Source organism: Moschus berezovskii, chromosome 27, assembly GCF_049115385.1.
Source record: "Moschus berezovskii isolate FMDL1 chromosome 27, NW_MosBer_1.0, whole genome shotgun sequence".
In the NCBI taxonomy this organism is placed as follows: Eukaryota; Metazoa; Chordata; class Mammalia; order Artiodactyla; family Moschidae; genus Moschus; species Moschus berezovskii.
This window is the reverse complement of record NC_142486.1, coordinates 40,257,553-40,280,384: the sequence shown is the minus strand read 5'-3', so window position 1 is coordinate 40,280,384 and position 22,832 is coordinate 40,257,553. Positions and strand designations below refer to the sequence as shown.

Genomic DNA, 22,832 nt, shown 5'->3' with positions numbered 1-22,832 from the left:
ACCAACTCCTGGAGCTTGCTCAAACTCATGTCCCTTGAGTCACTGATGCCATCCAACCATATCATCCTCTTTCACCCCCTTCTCCTCCTGCCTTCAATCTTTCCCAGAATCAACGTATTTTCCAGTGAGTCAGTTCTTCGCATCAGATGGCCAAAGTACCGGAGTTTCAGCTTCAGCATCAGTCCTTTCAATGAATATCCAGGACTGATCTCCTTTAGGATTGACTGGTTGGATCTCCTTGCAGTCCAAGGGACTCTCAAGAGTCTTCTCCAACACCACAGTTCAAAAGCATCAGTTTTTCGGCACTCAACTTTCTTTATGGTCCAACTCTCACATTCGTACATGACTACTGGAAAAACCATGGCTTTGACTAGACAGACCTTTGTTTGCAAAGTAATGTCTCTGCTTTTTAATATGCTGTCTAGGATGGTCATAACTTTTCTTCCAAGGAGCAAGCGTCTTTTAATTTCATGGCTGCAGTCACCATCTGCAGTGGTTTTGGAACCCCCCAAAATAAAGTCTGACACCGTTTCCATTGTTTCCCCATCTATTTGCCATGAAGTGATGGGACCAGATGCTTCATGTGTAAGATGGTAATAAATATTGAGTCTCTCCAGGTTGTTCTGAGAAGATAAAATGGTTAGAATTCTTTGAGGACAAGGTATTATTAGTTTGTGAAGATTGAAGTATGTATAAAATAAGGGTTGTTGAGGCAGCTGAGTCCAGTGACTGGGAGCAGAGTGTCGGTGTAGGTTGGGCTCGTTCTGAGTCCTGTGCTCTGTAACCTAATAACTCTATGACCAAGAGTAACCAAGTTACTGAAGCCTTGGCTTCCTTGTGTAAAGAATGATCATAGTACCTGTTGTTTATGGGGCAAAATCTGATACACTGCTCTGAATATACAGTAGGTGTTACTGATGTAGAATATTGTTGGATGTAGCTTGGTATAGGAGTAAGAGCAGTGTCTACCTTGGACTTGCCTTTGTGTCCCCTGAGGGTTACAGTACCTGGAGTGGGGTAACAAAGAGCAATGTACAAAAGTCCTGGGAAGGATACGGGTGTTTTGACCCCCATTTCCATCTGCTAAGAATTTATCTTAAGGAACGAAGTAAGGGTGTGTCCAGATTGACCTCCAGGGCCTTGTTCATGACATAAAAGTCTGGGAACCACTTCAGTATCAGGTGGGAGCTTGATCAATATCATAGATTTTGGGCTTACTAGGTGGATCAGTGGTAAACAATCTGCCTGCAATGTAGGAGACACTGGAGATGTGTGTAAATTGCTCTTTTTTTTTTTTTTTACAACTCCGCTGAGTTGGGAAGATCCCCTGGAGGAGGAAATGACAACCCACTCCAGTATTCTTGCCTTGAGAATCCCTTGGACAGAGGAGCCTGGCGGGTTACAGTCCACGGGGTCACAAAGAGTCGGTCATGATTGACCAGCTGAGCACGGAAGCATAGACTCTAGTCTTCCTCTAGTGGAATCCTCTTTAGCTCTTACAGCTGAGGAAGACAGATATCCCGAGAGATGGACAGGATACAGGAGGGTACACTGTTAAGTGAAAAAAGTGAGTGTCAGAACAGCAGGAGCCTTCTGAGGGATAGAGGTTACATTTGCCTTTTTACTGGTTATTTATTTATTATTTAAATTTATTTTTGGCCGTGCCATGCAGTTTATGGTATCTGAGTTCTCTGACCTGGAATAGAACCCCAGGCTCGTGGTAGAGAGAGCTTTTAATCACTAGATCACCAGGGACGTCCCTCCCTATTGGTTTTTTAAGGTTTGTAAATAGAGGATTGGATGCCTGGACAAATAGAAGTCATATGGTCTAATTGTCAAAGCACAGCCTCTGGCATGTGAGTATCAAGATCCTGGGTCTGGTAGTACAAAACTCAGGGAAAACTACAGAGTTATGCTATGCCTCAGCTTCCTCATCTGAGAAGTGAGGCAACAGTAGCTGGATGCTTGTTCTGAGTAAATGAGATTAGACATGAACATTCCTTACTGAGAGTAAGCACTGCTGCTCAATGATTAATTCTGGCCAGTGAGATTGGGGATTCACTTATCTTACTGTTACTTCTCTTTATTGTCTAAATAGTTTTTTTTTTCAGCGAAGATATATTTCTTCTGAAAACAGAAAAAAAGATTTTTTATATATAAAGATATATTTATTTTAAAGATATTTAAAATATGCAAACCTTCAGGTAACAAGGTGATTCTAATTTTGTTTGAAATAACATCATCTTAGAAGAACAACGTGAATATACTTAATGCCACTGAACTCTACACTGGTTAAGGTCTTAAATTTTACCACAATTAGAACAATAATACCACCGTCATCATCAACAATAACAACTACAAAAAAGTTAATAAGCAGAGAAGGAAGCCCTGAGGGAGTCCCTGGGACTCTCAGCAGGGATGAGATGGGACGGTTTTCTGCCTTACAGCTGTGACTTTAGAGCCTCGTTTTGCTTCCGTGAACACTTGTCAGTTTTGCAACTAGTGAAGTTGCTTCTCTCGGTGTTTACTCAGAGACCGGCTTCCGAGTCCGCGCCGTGCGGCTGCATCCCAGCCGCTGCGCCTGGGGCGTGACCTTGGCCGCCGCGTCCCTGCCCGGGCGAGCCTCAGTTTCCCGGTCCCGGAGCGAGGATGACAGCTCGCCGGGTCCCGCGCGCAGCCCCGCCCCGCAGCCCGCGGATTGGCTCTCGTGGGGTCACCCCCCTCTCCGGGGCGGGGCCGGGCTGCTCCCGCCTGCCAGGCCCCATCCCGGAAATGCGGCTCGGGGGCGCCGGCCGGGCTGGCCCGGACCGTGGCAGAGCGACGGCAAGGGCGGCCAATGGGCGCAGGCGGCGGCGGCGGCCTGGCGGAAGTCCCGCCCGGCGTCGCGCGGGGGCGGGGCGGCGCCGGGGGCGGTGGGCCGCGGGGCGGGCGCAGGATGAGGGCAGCCATTGCTGGGGCTCTGCCGCGGGGAGGAGGACGCTGAGGAGGCGCCGAGCCGCGCAGCGCTGCGGGGGTGGCGCCCGTGCAGACGCGGGGCCCATGGCCAGGACCACCAGCCAGCTGGTGAGTGCACGGCTGCCTCCCGGGCGCGCCGGCCGGTCACACCGCTGAGCGCGGCGGTCGCCGGGGCCCGGCAAGGCGGGGCGGCCCGCGGTCCCGGGGGCCGGGCGGCGCCTCTTCACCTGCGGCGAGCGGCCGGGCCGGGGACCGCCGTCGCCGTCGGGCGTCGCTCGGCCGCCCCGCTAATCCCGGGCCCGGCTGAGGCGGGAGCTGGCCCGGCGGGGGCACTGACAGGCGCGCTGGGCGGGGGAGGCCGGGGAGGTGTCACCGGCCCGCCGCGGTGGAAGTGCTTGGAAAGTTTGTTTTCGGCGCGGCGCGGCCTGTAGCGGAACCTCCGGGGTTACCTTTCGGACCGTCTGCGGAGAAGCCGCCCTGGGCCTTCACCTCTGACCGGTTCCTGTGCCTCCGCTCGCCGCCGAAGCGGGATGTGCGAGTTCTTGCCCGGAGCACCTGATGCTCGGGCCCCTCCGAATTCCCGGTTGGGATGGAGTCCGATGCACTCGGGTGCGCACCTTTCCCGGTCCCGCGGGACGGCGTGTGGGTACTTTGCGTGCCTTGGGGCTCCGCTCCTCACCTCGTGGATGCCAGGCTTGAACCCACCGCCGCGGGCTGGTGAGCGTGACCGGGCGGAGAGATTTTAGGGGGAAGGAAAGGAAGAAGCGCTTGTTGGGTTAAGTGTGTTGGTGAATGTATCGCTAGTGTTTCTATGTTTTCTGTCTGTTGCTAACAGTACCCTAGCGTGTTTATGTTTGCCCTGTCTTAAGTTCGGGAGTCTTGGGAAGACGGTTTAAGCATTTATACTTTGTATGCACTTGTGAAGTGGGTACTGGATGGAGGTCTAGATTGCATACAAAATCGGGTTCTAAAGGCGAATCCCTCCAGTAGAGGAAGATCCAAGAAATTGAATCGACCCCTTATTTTACTTATTTTCTGCAGTAGTGGCTGTTAGTCTTTTTGATGGTCACGGACCCTTTAAAAACTCAGGGCTTCTCCGAATTTTGTAATTACTTCGGGAGGTTCTTGAACCTTCTGCCGCTGATCCGTGGACTTGAGAATTCTGCTTTGTAGAGATGGGTGATAATCTGAAGTGTGAGAGGAGGAAGACCTGGACAGGTGAGACAAACGGTGAAAGGCGAGGGGATGTTTCTGATTTTTGCAACACGTGTGGCCGTGCCCTGGGGGGCCTGGACTACCGTGCAGAAAACACCAACTAGGCTGCTTGGCGGCCCTCTGTGGCGGCTGGGGCTGGCAGATTGTGGAAGTCTGTGAGACGAACTTTCACACAGAGATGCTGTGGCAACGCAAGGTATGCGCTCTGACGGCCTCCAGGGGAAGAGTAAAGAGCTTGTCTTATCATGGTTTTGCTAGTTCCACTCGACGGATGCTTGACGTCTGGAGGTTTCTGTGCAGAAGGCAGCTTTTTGGTACAAAAACGCTGAAATCCAGCAAGAAGAAATGAGTTCAAAAAGAAAGAATAGACGTTCCCATCAGGAAGTGAGAGGAGCTTGACTTTTGTGTTCTCATCGGCTAGATTTTCCCCACATGTCTGGGAGAACATGCCGTGTTTCTCATCAGTAATGGCAGAGATGCCCCCAATAGTGGGTTTTTTGTCTGAGGACAGGTGGATTTGTGTTGTTCAAGTGAGTTGGCACCTGGATTTTTATGGTGGCACTTTATGAGAAGCCCCCGACCCGATTATTTTCCTGTTTCTTTACATGTGTACAGCCAGCGGGGCAGCAGAATGAGTGGGGAGGTCTGGAAACGGCCCAGCCGTTTGATACAAAGGTGGGCTGGAAGCTGTCGGAACCAGGTGTCGAGCTCTTACTTTAAGGCGGGCCCTTTGCCAGATAGTCCTCCTGTGCTCCTGGGCTTCCATCAGCAGTGTTCTGAGGTCAGTGTTGCTCCCGTTTTACAGGTGTGAAAGCTTCAGTTTCCACAGCGCAGAGAGTTTGAGTACCTGTCTGATAGAGTGCAGTTTGAACCCACGTCTGACTGATGGCAGAGGCCTGGGTGCCACCCTGCCTGCCCCTCCTGGGAGTGGTGCCCTGAGGGGAGGTCACGGCCCCCTGCCTGCGGAAGTCCTCAGTGCCACTGCCCAGGACATCTTTCTGGGGACCGTGTGTGTCCTCAGACTGCCATGCACGAGGCAGGAGGGACATCCTCTCGTAGACAGACAGCACACTTAGTTATTGCTCTGGGCAGATGGCTGAACTCTGTGACCCCTGGAGCCTGTTTCAGCTTTGTGCCGTCAGAAAGCCACTGTTTGGAAAGAGGCTCTGGTCCCTCCTTATTTGAGGGCTGGTTTTCTGAATGGTAAGCTTGGGAATCCTCCCTTAGTGAGAAACTGCAGTGATGTTGTTAAAGGTGAAAGTGTCGGCTGGAGAGAGTGGTCCCCTGCACGCGCCAGGGTGGCTTTTGCAGGGTGGCTGTGTGTGTGGGAGGGCGGTGGGGAAGGCTGACAGCATGGAAAGAAGTGGGCTCTGATTCTCGCATGCCCTTGTGCATAGCTTCTCCTTGTGTGGCCTGTGCAGAGCGATGCACTCCCACCCTGCAGCGCTTACCGAGTTGAGTCCAGAGCTGGCAGGTGGGGGTCCTGTACTCACGTATAGGGTGGACGTTTAGGTTTGCCCTCCTCCTCTGACGTGTGTTTACTAAGGACTGCAGCGGCAGCTTGGAGCAGTATGGGCCTTGAACAGAGGCCTTGGGCAGGTCCTCAAAGCAGGACCCGGCCTCTGGGCTGCCTGTAGCAGCGGTGTGGGGAGGAGGAAGAGGCAGTTCTTGGGTGGGCCCCCTTTTCAGCCTGTGCCCTCCCCCACTGACCCACCTAATGGCGGATTTGGGTGCGCGGAGGGCAAGTGTGTTATGAATTGGGAAGTGGTGCAGAAGGGAGGGGGCAAACAAGGTCGGTGCCTTCTAGCTGGTGGAGGAGAGCCTCCATGGGCCCTACACTTTGCCCCTTCCTGAGGAGGAGCTTTTGTGGATGTGGACTTTGATGGAGTCCCACGTGATGCTTCACTTCTGTGACTACAGAGCGAGGAGCCACTGCTGAGGAGCCCTTGATGCCGAAGTGACTCCCTCAGCAGGTGCGGGGGTTGGCACCAGCATGTGTGTGCTCTTTGCCTGCCCTTGTGAGGACAGCTGGCCGTAGGGGTGCGGAGCACAGTTGTTTTGAAGGCAGGTTCAAAGGGCAGATCAGCAGGGAGGAAGTGCGGGTGTGGAAACTGTAGATTGGGACATGTATCGTTAAGGCCTTTTCAATAATGCATTCTTCTCTAACTGGGTTGCATTCTTGTTCCCTGTGATACCAGAGCCTTTAGAAAATTATTTGAACATTGAGAACTAGTTGCGTATCCAGTCTGTTTACCAGGCAACAGGCAGAGTGCATCTTTCTTAAGAGCAGGAGGGAAGCCGTTCTGACGCTGATGTCTCCAGAGAGAGGTCTGTTGGGTTCACGACGGTTCCTGTGCTTGATGCTGGTTGGGTTTATATAGCTGCACAAAGTCTAGAAAATCTTAATAATTTAAACGGACATTTTTACTCCAAGAAATCCCAAGTCGTTTTGAATGTGTTGAGAGAGAGTTCAGGGTAAAGGATTCACATTTGTGGGCTTCAAATCTCTTATCAGAGCAACTGGTTCAGGTGTCTGTCTACATAGTTGGATCACACGTAGGCTCACAGAGGCGAGGACTGACTGCACTGCAAGCTCTGCGTGTGAAGAGGATGCACAGACGTGGCCTTCGCGGCCGGCACCTGGGCCTGCAGCCATCCGGAGTGTGGCCGAGGGCCGATGAAGGGGTGCAGAGCTCCTGGCGGCCCAGTGATCGCCTCTGTCCTACAGATGGGATTGTGTGCCCGCTGTGCCAGCTACGTGCAGCCTTCAGAATATTTAAAGGTGTGGTTTGAAGGTACGTCTGGAGGTCCGTGTCTTCTGCCTGTTTGTGGAGCAGGTGGCAGGTCTGCCTACACTGGTGAGGGCTGATGAGAGACTGTGTGTGTGTGTATGTGTGTGTGTGTGTGTGTGTGTGTGTGTGTATCAGCAGTATCTCAGTCAGAATTCATCCGGCTAAAAGCTTATTTAACAATGAATTCATTGTTAAAGTCTGATTCTTCAACCTGTTCTTCTTTTTTGGAATTAATTTTAGCGCAGCAGGAGTTGTATCTCAAAGTGACAGCCGAATATTGGATGCTGTCAAGAAAGGTTGATAAGATTTGCTGGGAGGCTTGGAGCATCATTGAGATTCTCCTTAAGTGCCGTGGAAAGCTGTGGGGAGAGGGCTTGGAGTTCACTTTTCTGTCCCCCCCACCCCCCAGATGCTGAGAGGTTGGGAGGGCCAAGCTGCAGGGGACCCAGAAAACCACCACGTGCAGGGGGACACCTTGTCTGAGCGCCTGGGCCTGAGTGCGGAGGTCGGTGCCTGTGGACGGCCTCCCGCGGTGAAGGAAGGACGTCATGGCGGGCCGTGCTGCCACGCTGCGTTCTCGTCCTGCTCTCTCGCTTGGTGGTGCTGGAAATGCGGACACACTGTCTTCTTCGTTCTCCCTTTCCTGGTGAGGAGGTGGGGGGGCCAATGGGGAGTCCCCAAATTCTGATGCTCCTGTGCCTTCCCTCACCTCTCCCAGCCCGTCACTTAGCTCTCCTCCGCGCCGGTCCCTCAGACGCCCCCACCGTGGCTCTCTCCCTGACCTGCCCAGCCCAGGACAGGTTCAGGATCTCCGACCGCCCGGCTCTCCTCTCCAGGCCCTTCCTCTTGGCCTGAAGAGATCCCCCTCAGGGGAAACACCCCTCCCTGCCCCCCCCCCCCAAGTCTTTTCTAGCCAACCAGCTTCTTTCTGCGCCTTCCTGCCCTCAGTCTGCATCAGCTTTGACTACATGTGCAATGTTCTGTTTCTCTGGAGCAGGTGTGTATAGCTCTTGTTAAACGAGTCTCCCTGAACCTGGAGTCTCTAGATGGTCTCTGTTACTCTTTCTCACGCTTTTCTCTTCATGGTTTTCATCCCAGTCATAGTTGTCACAAGCCTGTCTGTCTGACCTTTGCTGTTTATTAACAAAGACATCTCTGAATCCTGCATGTTTGTTCTGATGCCCTGTGTTCAGAGCTGAGTGTGTTTGAGGGGCGGAGGGTCTCACCATAGTCTGTTGCTTAACACGAAAGCTTTCCAAACTAGAAGTCAGGTGGTTAAAAGCATGGTCCCATGTTCCATTTTTTCATTGTCTAAGGAAATGTGACTCAGAAAGGGAATATATATATATATATAAAATACTTCATTCTTTATACATATTGTACAACCTGCCTGAGCCTTTAAAGGTTGTATTTCAGAGCTATTGGTTCTGTTTTATCCTCCAGCCCCTCCCGGGAAGTTTGCAGATCAAATGTTGGGTGAAGTCTGGGTGAGTGAGGAGTCAGGGTCAAGCGTGCGGTTCTCTGGGCTGAGGCTTGCCACGTTGGCACTGCTGCCCTGCTCTGGACCACTGTCCTCACAGTCAGACCCTGAGTGTCTAGCCTGGAGAAGTGCCAGCGTTGGCGAGGTGGACCCTGACTACAGGTTAGGGTGTCCCTAGTGGATTGTTGGACCAGACGCCAAGCCGCTTTCCCTTCATTCCGGAAACAGCCACCCTGTGCTGCGGTCCCTTTGGCACATCTCTCTGCTGCTTTGGGGCAGGTTGAAGGGAGTGTTTCCCAGCCCTGGGCTCTGCTCTGTTTCCAGGAGTGCCTTGTCCCAAGAGGAACACGTGCTCTGTGGGTGCATGCGGCCACGGGCAGCGGCCCTGGGTGTGAGGGGCTCCACCTTCCTGGGACAGCTGTGTGCTGGTGGTCCTGAGGGACGCCAGCACTCCGTGTCCGAGCAGCCCGCTGCCTTGGGGTTTTCTGCTGGGCACCAGTGTGCAGCCGTGCGGTGAGTGAGTGAGTGTGAATGAGCGAGCCAGCAGCCTGGGAGGAGGGCGGCGGTGGGCAGGCACTTGAGACCCCGGCGTGTGCCCACTCTGGCTGCGTGCAGAGCATCTCCTTCGGGGAGTGATGGGAACAGCCCAGTCTCTGGGAAAACTGCCCGGACACTGGCTCTGCTCAGGCACGTTCTCAGGAAGGTCTGCAGTGGCTGGGGCCAGGGGAAGCAGGTAAGTTACAAGCTCAGCAGCTGGATCACTGCTGTTTCTGGGGTCTTGTCATTTGTGACCTTGAACCCTTAGCTGTTTCGTTTTCCTCTCAGAGTGGCCTGTGATTTAACCTGGACCGGAGGCTGTTCCTTTGTTGCAGGGTCTCAGGTGCTCAGCCTGCGCTGCCTTTTTTTCCCATTGTTAACTCATTTTTCTTTCTGCAGTTTGGCGTTTTTCTTTCAGGGTTTTTTTTTAGAGTTACAGTCTACTGATTGTATGTACGTAGCTGGTTATTATTAGATATACAGTTTTAAAAATTGCATCTAAATATAGATTTTATTTGTGAACCTATTCTCGTTCCTAGAAAATCAGAACTCATGTCATCTTTTTTTAAAAAAAAAATAAAATCTTAGAAAACTTGCCTGGAAGTAGCTGGCACTGAGCTTTGTGTCCCTGGGGTGGACGGGCTGGTCGTGGGTTAGGAGAAGAGGTGTCAACAGAACAGGTCTCCATGCTCATGCCCTGAAGGAATCCTTGGGTGAAAAAGCCTGCGTCTGCAACTCAGTGGGTGGCGGGCAGCTCACCTGTGAGCCTTGCCAGACATGGCCCTGCTTCGGGGAAGGAGGGAAGTGGCCAGCAGCACTGCCATTGCAGATGGTGCCCAAGGGGAGGGCAGTGCCTTGCCAGGAGGGGGTGGCTGGCCCTTGCGGTGCTGCTGCTGTGAGAAACCCAGAAGAACCGGGTCCCAGGGTGCACAGGGTATGATGAGCAGGGGCCTATCCTGTCTGGCATCTGGCAGACAGGTGCAGGGGATGGCTGAGAGTGGAGACGTCCGAGGAGGGGGCCTCCCTTTGTTGCCGGGAAGACAGGTGGACTGTGCTTGCCGTGCTTTCCTGGGGCACCTGCTGTGCGTTCAGTCCTGGGTGTCCTTCCGACAGTACATGCTGAAGAAGTTGGTGGTGTTTGGAAATTTATACTGAGCTTTTTCAGTGTCAGGGTTTTTCCCTTCCTATCAAGTGTATTATTTTCTTTCAGTAGCCGTACATTTTTCAAATTAGTGTTCAGCATTGACTCTGAGTCAAGTGTTTTTGGCTACACCCTGCAGCATAAAGGATTTTAGTTCCCCAACCAGGGATCATACCTGTGCCCCCTGCAGTGGAAACGCAGTTTCCACTACCGGACCATCACGGAAGTCTCGAGTCGAGTTTTTAACGACACAGGATGTTTTCAGATCCTTTAAGTTTGCTTGACAAACCTAGACAGCATATTAAAAAGCAGAGACATTACTTTGTCAGCAAAGGTCCGTCTAGTCAAAACTATGATTTTTCCAGTAGTCAGATATGGATGTGAGAGTTGGACTATAAAGAAAGCTGAGTGCCGAAGAATTGATGGTTTTGAATTGTGTTGGAGAAGACTCTTGAGAGTCCCTTGGACTGCAAGGAGATCCAACCAGTCCATCTTAAAAGGAAGTCAGTCCTGAATATTTATTGGAAGGACTGATGCTGAAGCTGAAACTCCAGTACTTTGTGCACCAGATGAGAAGAGCTGACTTGTTTGAAAAGACCCTGATGCTGGGAAAGATTGAAGGCAGGAGGAGAAAGGGATGGCAGAGGATGAGATGGTTGGATGGCATCACGGACTCAGTGGACATGAGTTTGAGTACAAACTACAGGATTTGGTGATGGACAGGGAGGCCTGGCGTGCTGCAGTCCATGGAGTCGCAAAGAGTCAGACACGACTGAGCAACTGAACTGATTAAAATAACCTTCAAAACAAACTTACTTTTAAAATAAACTTGATTTTTGGAATAAGTTAGGTGTATAGAAAAGTTGCAAACACAATATGGAGTTCCTGTAATACCCATCGTCCCACTTTCCCAGATGTTAGCATGTACACAGCCTGGCCACATCCATCAAAACTGAGCCCTAACCCTGCCAACACACTGTGACTATGCTGCAGACCTGCTGGGCTTTCCTCAGTTTCCCCCACCATCTCTTTCTGTCCCAGGACCCCACCCAGGGTGCCACATTGCGTTTGGCTGTCATGTCTCCAGGGTCCTGTTTGTTCTGTGACGGTCTCGGTCTTGTCATGTTCGTCATGAACCCGATGCTTTTGAAGAGTACCGCTCAGGTATTTCATGGGCTGTCCTGCAATTTGGGTTTGTCTGATGTCTTTTGATGATGAAACTGGGGTTCTGAACTCAGGAAGAATTCCAAGGATGTCAGGCACGCCTGGTGCGACCTGTCACGTATCCCCGGCAAGGTGACGAGTGGTTCCGAGTGACTGGAGTCAGGCCTGTGGCCCTGCCCTGTTCTGTGGCCCTTGCTGATGGTGTGTCCCGGGATGACCACAGTATTTCACTTGGGGAAGGACCTTCCTGCTCACCTGGTTGGATCCTTCTCGTTTCCAGATTAAGACAGTTGGGACTTGGAGGGCTTCTGGCTTACGTATCTGGTTAGGGCTGGCATAGGGTCCAGTTGTTTTGCCTGCTTTGGCCTCTTTCTACGGGTTTGGTCACTCCCAGGACTCTGCCGGGACAGAGCTGTTTCCAGGTGCTGAGTGAACCCAAACTCACTGACAGAAATGGTTCCTCCTGGGGGAGGCCCATGTCCCGCGGGAGTGTCTGAAGGCTGCTGTGTGTGATCTAATTAGCACTCAGAATCTGTGTGCTCAGTCTCTCCGTGTTTTCTTTGCAGGTAGGAAGCTAGTCCTGTATTACCTGGACTTCATGAAAGTAGGTGGTCAGCTGTGATATGTCCTTCTTTGACTCTTTTCTTGCCCATGAAGCTAGAGTGTTATTATCGTCTAAAGATCTTGAGTCGAGATTGATTTGTGGGCTGTTAACTCTGAGCTGAACTGAACTGAACTCTGAGACTCTTCGATTGAGCCAAGAACAGAGCTTAGAGTTTCTTCTGCAGATCTCTGAAGATATTTTGAGGAGAATCATGAGTTGGTTTTGTTTTCCCACCCATCTATGGATTTCCCCTCCAACCTCTTTTCTACATGACCACAGCAAAAACAAGACTCTTACAAAGGTAGGAAGAATGACGAGGAAAACACTTTGAAGAAAATGAGGGAGCCGGCTCCTGGCCGCCGCAGGGAGGCCTGAGGGCATTGCAGGCCGTCCTTGGGACTCCGGGGGCCGGACGCTGTCTAGGTGTTGGAAGTGGGCTAGGAGAAGGTGGGACAGAGCCTGGCCGGCCTGCCTGCCCTTCCTTCCTTCCTTCTCCTGTCTTTGTTTCCGGTAACTGGACTCTCAGTTGGTGATGAGTGGAAGTGTGGATGAAGGTCATGGTAGACAGTCGGTCTTTCTTTGCACACCGATGCTGTGACGCTCTGCTGTGGGAGTTGGCTGCTCACAGGGGACAAAGCCTCTCTGTCTCAGTTGGTCATGATTGTTCCCAATAAGACGCTCTTTATTCAGAATTTGTGGATAAAGGCCCTGGAAAGGAAAGCATATATTAGAGGAGCCTTTTCAGGTGTCAGGAGAGGCGGTCTCAGTTAGAAATAAGCTGAGCGAGTTGACACTGCAGGAAGGGCATTCCTGCTGGATGCTGTTTATATATATGGCCAGTGGCATTCTGGGGGTTGGTTGGGTTTTATTTTCTGTTTCAAAGAGAGAGAAGCTTTAGAGGATTAAAAAACAAGTCTAAACACATTAATCTGGCTTTTTTTTTCAACCGGATAATCTGTTAGGGCTCTCAGAAGAGTTATCAGTGTCAGTGTGGCTGTGTTTATGTGAGAGAGACTTGGATGGAAGATGAACAGTACCAGGGGCTTTTCGGGATGTCCCCACAGCCCCTTTGCAGCTCTCAAGGACCCCGTATCTTGCTGAGGGAGGCGCACGAGCTGTGGGCCAGCGTGGACAGACGGCAGTGCAGGCCCCACAGAGGTTGAAGGACACAGGAGATGGCAGAGCTTGTGGTCCGGGTCAGCCTGGGGACGGTGGCAGGGCTGCCAGAGTGGTCAGAGTCGTGGGCAGTGCCAAGGGTCCCAGCCCAGCAGAGGGGAAGGGGGCTGAAGAAGGGGCTTGGGAGGGCTGGGGCCCTGGAGGACGGTTCTCGTCTCACTGACAGTGCCCGTGTGCTCTGGATTTCATTTCCGCGTCTGACCTTTTAGTCTGGGAGGCCAAGCGAGGTTGGGAGCTAGACAGCAGGAAAGGGGAGCCCCAGGCTCTTCCGGGCAGAAGAGAGACAGCTCTGTGCTGCTGACCTCACCATATATATCACTTAACTTTCAAGATGCCCTTCTTTGGATGAAGTTAGGTATCAGTTAGTTTCCCAAACTAGATTGTAGCAGGAAGATGTTAGCTGAATGGGTTTAATTCCCAAGAGAAGATTCATTCGTAAGTGGTATAAGTGTGACTTGAGTTTAGAAGCTCAGTTTTTCTTCTTAGTTGTCAAGTTTAATATGTTGTATTATTTTAGCAAAACAGAAGGCAAGAGCTTGTTCATATTATTATTTACTGATTACTAATAGGTTTTACTGAGTAAAGCTTTTATACACATTCTTTCTAGATTTCACTCACGTCATTTAGCTGTGAGACAGAATCTTAAGTATCTGGATGGGCTTCCCTGGTGGCTCAGATGGTAGAGTCGGCCTGCAATGCAGGAGACCTGAGTTCAATCCCTGGGTTGAGAAGATCCCCTGGAGAAGGGAATGGCTATCCACTCCAGTATTCTTGCCTGGAGAATTTCTTGCACAGAGGAGCCTGGCGGGCTGCAGTCCATGGGGTCACAAAGAGTCGGACATGACTAACACACACATAGTTGCCTTTGATGTGCTATTGTTTTTCTGATAAGGCTCTGGGATGACAGACTTCTAAATGCAAAAGCAGGATTTCCATGCTGGGCCCTCATTGGTGGTTAATGATTTCTTTCTCACATAAAAGATATCTAAAAGATACTAACTTATTCGTTTGCACGTTAGCAAATGCTTTTATCCATCATGTGTCTTTTCTGAATGAATGAGCTGATGGACCTGGAAGGATGTTCAGGAAGTCTGTGGGCCCCATGTGGCATCACCTGTGTCTGTTGAGGACCTCGTGGCCCCTGTGGTTGGTGTGCCATTGACAAGGTCCCTTGGAGGTCCCCACTGTCTCGAGCCTCTGCATCTACTGACCCTTCTTGAGTGGATTCCATCCCTTTTAGCTGTCCAGGTTCGTAGTTACAGGGAACCGACTGGAAGATCTGTGTTTCCTTCACCCAGAGGTCATCACTGTTTCCTTTCTGTATTTTTATTTACTTATTTTGGGCAGCTCTGGGTCCTTATCGCTGTGTGCAGCCTTTCTCTAGTTGTGGAGAGCAATCTACTGTCTAGTTGCGGTGCTGAGATGTCTTGTTGCAATGACTTCTCTCGCTGTGGAGCCCGGGCCCTGGGTACAGGGGCTTCAGTTGTCGCAGGTGCCGGGCTCTGGAGCGCAGGCTTGGCAGTTGTGGCACATAGGCTTAGGTGCCCTCCGGCATGTGGGATCTCCCCAGACCAGGGATCGAACCGGTGGCTTCTGCATTGCAAGGTGGATTCTTAACCACTGGACCACCAGGGAAGCCCCTCCTTTCTGTATTTTTTTAAAAACCAACTGGGACCCTTACTGTATATCTGAGACAGTTTTGTCTCCTGTTGTTTTCACTGAGTGTTTTGCATGAGCCACTTGCAGTGGCTGTGTGATACTCCCCTCTGTCGGTGAACCATGAGAAGCCATTGTTCTGTTGATGGACGTTTACATAGACTGTTTCCAGCTGTTGAAGTGATTTCTTAATAAATGCTTTCATGGTATAAATCTTAGTATGAATTTCTTGCAGCTAGATTCAGTGTGACAGAAGCTGTCGGAAGGACTTGAGCCCAAGGCGCGTTGTGGAGTGGTCACTGACTGCTTCCCGGATGGCCCTGCGTGCTTGTTCCCGGCTCACACTGACCATCAGCTCTGCCCCCCGGGAGCTGGGCAGGGCCGAGGGAGTGTGCATTTGGCTTCACTGCTGCGCTTGGGACTCAGGTGAGGGCCTGATCTGTGCCTTAGTGTCTCCGTCTGTAAAGAGGGGTGCCAGTGGTCCTCATGCCCAGTTGTTGTTTCGAGAACTGTGGTACCATGTGTGAAATGCTCAGAAGTGTGTTATTAAACAGTAAGTGCTTAATAAAAATTATCTTTAGAAGTAGAGAAAAATGACAGTTCATTAATTTCCCTTTAAGTGATGTTATTTAAAATTGTATTTATCACGGGTGCATATAGAGAATTTGAAACAAACTGGTCCATGCCGCTACCCTCCTGTAAACACAGGGTTTTGTTGAGCTCTTGGAAGCCCCCTAAGTGGTCCTGCTGATTATAATCTCTCCTCACCTGCCCAGAAGTCCAGGAGTCACCCACATCCTGATGCTCATGCTAATCAAGTTCATGGCTTGTAAAGTGTACCTGTATGCAGTTTCAGAGTATGGCAGGGAAGTGAGAAGGGCAAAGAGATCCTATATTTCAGTGTTTTGTGGTATATACAAAGTAAATGTTGGAGGTGCCAGTTTAGCACAATTCAGAGACAGCGTTTGCTGAGTCTTATGGTCTGTTAGACTTTACTGGTGGCTCAGGTGGTAAAGAACCCGCCTGCCATGCAGGAGACCTGAGTTCAATCCCTGGCTTGGGAAGATCTCCTGGAGAAGGGAATGGCTGCCCACTCCAATATTCTGGCCTGGAGAATCCATGGACAGAGGAGCCTGGTGGGCTGCAGTCTATGGGGTGGTCTGTTAAGCCTGAGGACTGGACTTCATTCAGGCAGCTGGCAGCCATGACCTTGTGTTCCTCTTCCTGCCTCTGGCTGGGTGAGCAGCTCTGAGGGGCTAGAGAAGGGAGTAGGGGGACGGATTAAGTGGCCACTCTTGGGGATCACTCACAAGATGCTTCCCCCTTTGCTCGTGTCCTCTCTCTACCCGGGACAGCAAGGAGATCAAACCAGTCTATCTTAATGGAAATCAGTCCTGAATATTCTTCATTGGAAGGACTGATGTTGAAGCTGAAACTCCAAAACTTTGGCCATCTGATGGCGAAGAACTGACTCATTTGAAAAGATCCTGATGCTGGGAAAGATTGAAGGCAGGAAGAGAAGGGGACGATAGAGGATGAGATGGTCGGATGGCATCACCGACTCGAGGGACATGAGATTGAGTAAACTCCGGGAGTTGGTGATGGACAGGGAGGCCTGGTGTGCTGCAGTCCATGGGGTCACAGAATTGGACACGACTGAGCGACTGAACTGAACTGAACTCTCTCCACCCTGCACCATGGTCTTACTTGGGTGTTCATTGAGATCCAGCCAGCCATCCACCCGGAGTTCCTTGGTGTCGTTACGTGCTGGTCAGGAGCGGTGGCATTTTGCTGTGTGTCACGCTGCACAAGCTCATTGGTGACCATAGTGTCCTGTGGGCCAGCTCCCAGTCTGCCAGTGCTTGGAGGCTCCTGTGGGTGGAGCAGGTGGCCGCCGGCATTCTCAGCGTGCGCAGATGGGCACCAAGGCCCTGCAGTCCAGCCTTCAGCAGGGCCGTGTCTCGTCTGCCCTGTGGACACAAGACATGACCTTCCCAGAGTGCCTTTGTGCTCCTGTCTGTTGTGGGCACACAGCAGCCCTCAAGGAGTGGGTTAGTGTTCTCAACCTCTCTTTACAGAGCAGTGAACTGTGGCTCAGAGAGTGGGGCTTAGCCCTGGTTACCCCTGATCTCAGCGAGCTCGCCCGGGGGTCCTCGGCTTGGCTCCTTCCCTCTGGCTCCTCAGGTGGGGTCTGGGTGGGGCTGGGGGGTTGTGGTTGCTGTCCCTGCTTCTACCACCCAGCTTTGTGGGATTTCTTGAGGTGCGAGGAGGTTCTTACCAGAGTGTTCTTTGCCAGTGAGCACGCCTGACTGGAGAGCAGGCTTCCTTTGGGGCCAAGCTGCTTGGCTGGGGGGCAGTCCACGCCACCCTCACGCAGGGCTCGGAGGGAGGTGCCCCTCTCTGCGGCGCATTGGCTGTACCCGGCGAGGCCTTCTGGAGCGCTGCTGCACGCTCCCCCAGGAAGACCCATGGAGTTTGGGATCCTTTCTCTCGCTGACTGGAGCCTTAGGCAGCAGGACGGCATCCTGACCATAGAAGGCCTGGCTGTGATCCTCATTCTGGAGCTCAGCTGTCCTGTATCACCTCGTCTGCCTCGCTATTAGAGCTGGGCCTCTTCATTCAGTACATTGTTAATTCAGTTTTACTCACAGAAAAGGGAATAGTATTTGGAAAGGGGGTGAGCTTCATTTTGGTCTTGAAGGGTGTATTTTATGATCTGATGACCCTTGGTTGGGAAAACTGTGTATCTTCTGTGTTCTTTAATCATAAAACTGCTTATAGCATGCTCGGTCTGAGTCGGCTTGAGTGCTTTGTGTAGATTAACTCATTAAATCCTCCTGGCAAGCCTGGAAGTTCCGGTTCTCCTTATCCCTGCTATTAGGTGAAGAGTCTGAGCCGCAGAGAGGTGACATAGCACGTTCAAGGTCAGATGGCTAGTGAGGAGCGGAGCTGGGGTCCGGCCTGGCAGAATGCAGCTTTGAACAGTTTGGAGGTAACTTCTCTTCTTGTACCTGTAACTTGTTTATCTGAGGTGATGACTGTTAATACGTGAGAGGTTTGGGTGGTTTAGTAAGTCATGGTTAAGCGTTTGGGACTGTTTACTCTTGTGATATCATGGAGTTAGTTTCTTCCTCAGCAGGTCCATAGGTAGAAATTTGAAACTCCTCAGAGCCAAGACACTTTGAAAGCATCTAGTTGTGATTGCTTCAGTACAGGGTGTGTAGGCGCTCAGGTTTGAGTCCTTTGCTGTGGTGTGAGGTGACAGGCTCCCCCCTCAGGCTGAAAGACTGACTCTCATTAAGCCAACCATGAGTCTAGCTTCAGACTTCCGAGATTGTTCTTCATGTGAAATTCTTGCTTAATGTGTACTTTATCCTTTTTAAAGAGATAAAGATACAGAGATGAGGAAGATCCAAAGGAATCCAAGGAACTTTAGGCAACCCCGCTCCCGTGCGTCCCCTCCCCTGCTTCCTGGTGCTGACTCAGGAGCTGTTTGCGGTTTGCTTTGCTCGTCTTGGTCCCCAGGGCTCAGGTAGGATTGGACACCTGGTTGGCGCTAAGTGAATATCTGTCAGAATGAATGGACAAATCACTTTTCATTGTAAAGTTTTTTTATTTTAATAATTTTATTCATTTTTGGCTGTGCTGGGTCTTCAGTGCCGCTTGAGCTTTTCTCTGGCTGTGGTGAGTGGGGGCTCCTCTCTCTGCGGAGCACAGGCTTCTCACTGCCGTGGCTTCTCTCGTTGCGGAGCACGGCTCTAGCGCTTGCGCACTTCAGCGGTTGTGGCCTGCGGGCGCTGGAGCGCAGGCTCAGTAGTTGTGGGGCACGGGCTTAGCTGCTGTGCAGCGTGTGGGAGCTTCCTGGGTCAGGGATTGACCCTGTGTCTCCTGCATTGGCAGGCTGATTCTTCACCACTGAGCCACTAGAGAAGCCCCATTGTAAAGTGTTTTAAACTACATTTCAAAACAGAGGAGTAGAAACCATGAGTCTGTCATCCTGACACAACTTCTCTGCACGCTTTTGGAGACGTCGTCATCACTGCTGAACCCCTCCACGCGCAGGCCCACCAGGGGCTCTGGGAGGCCGCCCAGGCTGTGGGCCGTGCTTCCCTGCATGCTCGCCATGGTGCCTGGAGCCTGGTGCGTAATCACCCACTCTGCTTCCTCATCTGCCTGGCGCAGTACTGTCCTGCCGCCAGCTAATTAAGGTCTGGGGTGTGCTTTACAAACACATGGCTCTGTATTTTAAAAACCAACTTCCGTTCACCCGGCGGTTGGTCTCCTAAGGATTAGGGAAGTTGTAGCTTGCAGCTTGGGAAGAGGTGCGGTGTCTGGTGTAGGAAACTTGATGGAAGCTGGAAAAGAAACCAGCTTCATTGTTTTCCTTTGCTCCAAATTCATTTGCATTTTCATCTATTTGTCAGTCAAATATTTGTCACATTTAGCAGTTTTGAATGTTGCTGCTGCTGCTAAGTCACTTCAGTCATGTCCGACTCTGTGTGACCCCATAGATGGAAGCCCACCAGGCTCCCCTGTCCCTGGGATTCTCCAGGCAAGAACACTGGAGTGGGTTGCCATTTCCTTCTCCAATGTGTGAAAGTGAAAAGTAAAAGTGAAGTCGCTCAGTTGTGTCCGACCCTTAGCGACCCCACGGACTGCAGCCTACCAGGCTCCTCCGTCCATGGGATTTTCTAGGCAAGAGTACTGGAGTGGCTTGCCATTGCCTTCTCCGAGTTTTGAATGTTGGATACTGTTTATTTGACTTGCGGGGTGGGGGGCGGGTGTAGTTGTGGCATGTGGGATCTAGTTCTCTGACCAGAGATGGAACGTGGGTCCCTGTACTGAAGTGCAGAGGCTCAGCCCCTGGACTACCAGGGAAGTCCCTGGATTCTGGATATTTCAATGCTCATATTTTCCTAAACTCCCTTAGTGGTTGACAGTGTCATTAAATTAAACCTTGACGTGTTTTTGTGGATATGAAAATGAATTCATCTCAAATTAATCTTTCCTTTAGAGTTTCTACCTCTTAAGAGGAGACTGCTGAACTCAATCCTCAAAGAAATTGAAAATCCTATGTTCTTATATACACATTGCTGTAAAACCAGTTCACGTGTACAGAAAATGCCCAGTTTACGGACGATGCTTTTCCAAGTTCATTTGGAAGTCAGTTGTTTGAGATTTGGGCTTGTCTTCTGTCAGGGATGCTCGCATGCTGTCCTGGGCCTGCCGAGAGACCATGGGCCCTCAGGTGCCGCCTGCTAACTCGGTCATGTGACCCGGTGATGGTGCAGGACGCGGTGTGTGTTGGGCGGTGTGACCATGTTTCCAGAGACATCACAAGTGCTGGGTGTTGGTGGCGCCAGCTCTTCAGGCTAAGTTCAGTTGAGAACAGCTGTCCATCCTTGTCCGCGGTGGAGCAGAGCCACAGGCTCCGCTTCGTGCATTTCCAGAAACCAGAGAGAGGAGCAGCGGGGTCCCATCCTGTGGGGATTAGAGGGTGCTGATGCGGGGGAGCAGGGGTGGGGGTTGCAGCCCCTGGCGTGGGGCTCCGGCCTTCCTTCAGTGGGAGGTGCTTCGCTAGGGGTGCGCCGTGAGTGTCGGGAGGCCTGCAGTCAGAACTTGTGGTGGCGCTGCGCTGTCAGGACCCGGTGAGAGCCGTGTTCTTGAGGGCTTGTGACCAGGCGGAGGAGGCTGGGGGACAGGGTGCTGGAGCTTCAAATTTCTCCTGGGACTTACATTTCAGAAGCTGTTGAGTAACCAGATGTATTTGTTTACCATAATTTTGGGTCACCAAGTGGGTGGTGGGCTGATGGGGCTGTGCTGGGTGGGAGTGACTTACCTAAGACCCCGGGTGCCCCCGGCAGTGCTGTCTCCACAGGGTGCAGGGCCGGTGGGCTGGGAGGAGGTCCTCGTGAGCCTGACCCCTGCCCCGGCTAGAGCTGGTGAGAGTCCTCCAGACCATGGTGAGGACGTCTCAGAGTTCCTTCTCTGCAGCTTAATTATCACCTCGAAATGTTACAAAATCAACCCTTTAGAGTAACAGCGGTAGTTCAGATAAACGTTTGGGCTTTTCACGCTGGGCGAGGGATTTCTTCGTAGTCTTTTCATTTTACAGTTGATGCTTTTAAAAGGCTTTAAAAGGTAACATTGCAACCATCGTTTTACTGCCAAATTGAAACTGTTCATTAAAACATACCCATACCAGCGAGTTATGACTGCAGGGAGAGAAAGCTGGAGCCCTGACTGTCCCTGTGAATGGTGCTCCGTCAGCGTGGCCCTGAGACGCTGAGGCACGTCGTTGGTGCGCTGTGGCTGAGGCAGGAAGGAAATTGCGGAATTCCACAAAGGAGAAAGGCTGGCAGTGACAGGTCCCTGTGTCACCATGCCCGTGGTGCTGGCACCGAGTGGGAGCTTCTGGGGCATGTCCAGAGCGGCCATGGTCTGATGGCCAGCATCTGCTGCCCAGGGCTGATGTGGGACCCCACAGTGGGGTTCGGCCGGCATCAAACTCGGGTGCAGGAGGTGCCTGGACCCTATGGGAAACCCCACTGCTCAGGCTTCCCCTTGAGGTTTGAGGTGCCCAGAGGGTGCCAGAAGTGGCCAGAGGAGGGGGTTTCAGGGATCCTGAGGTCTTGCCTTGGCATCCAGAGGTCCTGTCATGAGGTGACCCGTCCCGAGGGTCAAGCAGACGACTATGAGTCTAGAGCAGCTCTGCCGCTGGGCTTTTGCGTTGCCCAGTCCTCTCCCTGAAGGTTCCCCACCTCCTCGGGTCTTTGTTCAGAGGTCATGTTCCCAGTGGGGGCGCCTCTGGTCATAACATTTGCACCCCTCTTGTCTTCCTTCCCTGCTGTATTTTCTCACAGTGATTTATCACCATTTGAGACACTGGGTTTTACCTGGCTTTTGTTTTTGGGGATCAGCCTGCCTCCACTAGAATGTGGGCCTCTTGAGGGCATGGGCTCCGTTCTTTGCTGTATCTACAGTGCCTAGGGCAGTGCATGGTGCAGAGTAGGTGCTCAGTGAATGTTTGTTAATGAAGTAGATAAAACTGTGTTTAAAAAAATATTTATTCAACTGTTCCAGGTATTAGTCATGGCACTCAGACCCTTGATCTTTGTTGCAGCATGCAGGATCTTTAGTTTTGGCATACCAATTCTTAGTTGCAGCATGTGGAATCTAGTTCCCTGACCAGGGATCGGTCCCGGGCCCCCTGCATAGGGAGTCCTGCGTCTTAGCCACTGACCCACCAGGGAAGCCCTTGAAACAGTGTGGTCTTGAGGGCACTGCATTTACCTTAAGTCCCTGAAGCGCCTGTGAAGTGCTGGTGGCCCTGCCCTTTCTCATAAAGCCTGTGGGGGAGAAAAGCAGGTGTGTGATTACATCATCTATTATTGCCATTTCAGAATGACTGGGTTTTCTTTCTGACTCATAAAGGCCGCTGAATCTGAATTTTGAGTCTCAAACATTAGGGGAAAGTGAAACTCTACCTGTGTGACGCGTGGTTGGTTACTTCTACATCTTGCTTTGTGTGTGTGAGTGTCCCGCTGCGTGCCGTTGCAGCACCCCTGAGCCACTGTCAGCCTCCTGGGGCCTGTGGCAGCACTCCCCCGCCCCTCACCACCACGCCCCGCCCCCTGCACACTTCCACCTGTGCCCGGCTGCCTACACACTCTTCTCAGTGAGTTCTGGGTGTGAACCCGCGTCTGTCACTCCCTCTCCCTTAGGATTTGGCTTCCTAGAGGTAGGGACCACGTCTGCCTGGGCCTTTGCTAGCACAATGGCCATGTTTGTTGAGTCTTTGGGTTAATAACGTAGTTCATTTATCTCCTTTAAGAAACAGTGATGAGCAGAATGAGTGCATGTATTTTCATGAAATAACAGAAGGTGTTGGAGAAGAGTGTGTCCTTAGGGAAGTCAGTGAGGCGCTGTCGGCAGGGTGCGGTCACAGTCTCGGAGCTCCGGGACCCTCCCTCCCCGGCTGTGGGCTGTGGCACACCAGGGCAGGCCTGCTGTGCGGGGGTGAGGGTGCAGAGGTTCGGGGACTGTGGCGGGGTTCTGGCATTTGAGGCAGGGGATGGTGCTTGTGTCCGGGCGAGGCGGCTGGTGTGTGTG

At 51.9% G+C, this 22,832-nt stretch overlaps 1 protein-coding gene across 5 annotated transcripts in view; it reads left to right on the top strand.

Annotated features, from left to right (window-relative positions):
• Positions 1-2,912: 2,912 nt before the first annotated feature.
• Positions 2,913-22,832, top strand: part of PDPK1 (3-phosphoinositide dependent protein kinase 1) — a 63,519-nt gene continuing 43,599 nt past the window's right edge. Inside the window, exons 1-2 of one of the 5 annotated variants that reach the window (XM_088833079.1) lie at positions 2,966-3,063; positions 14,956-15,146. Coding sequence is in view for 4 of the 5 variants with exons in the window: in XM_088833080.1 (XP_088689206.1) it covers positions 12,100-12,189 (90 nt within the window). In the remaining variant the exon portion in view is untranslated. Of the gene's footprint in view, positions 3,064-10,111; positions 12,190-14,955; positions 15,147-16,954; positions 17,713-22,832 lie in introns of those variants that run through there. The other 4 variants (XM_055409269.2, XM_088833080.1, XM_055409268.2 and 1 more) reach the window with 4 other exon arrangements.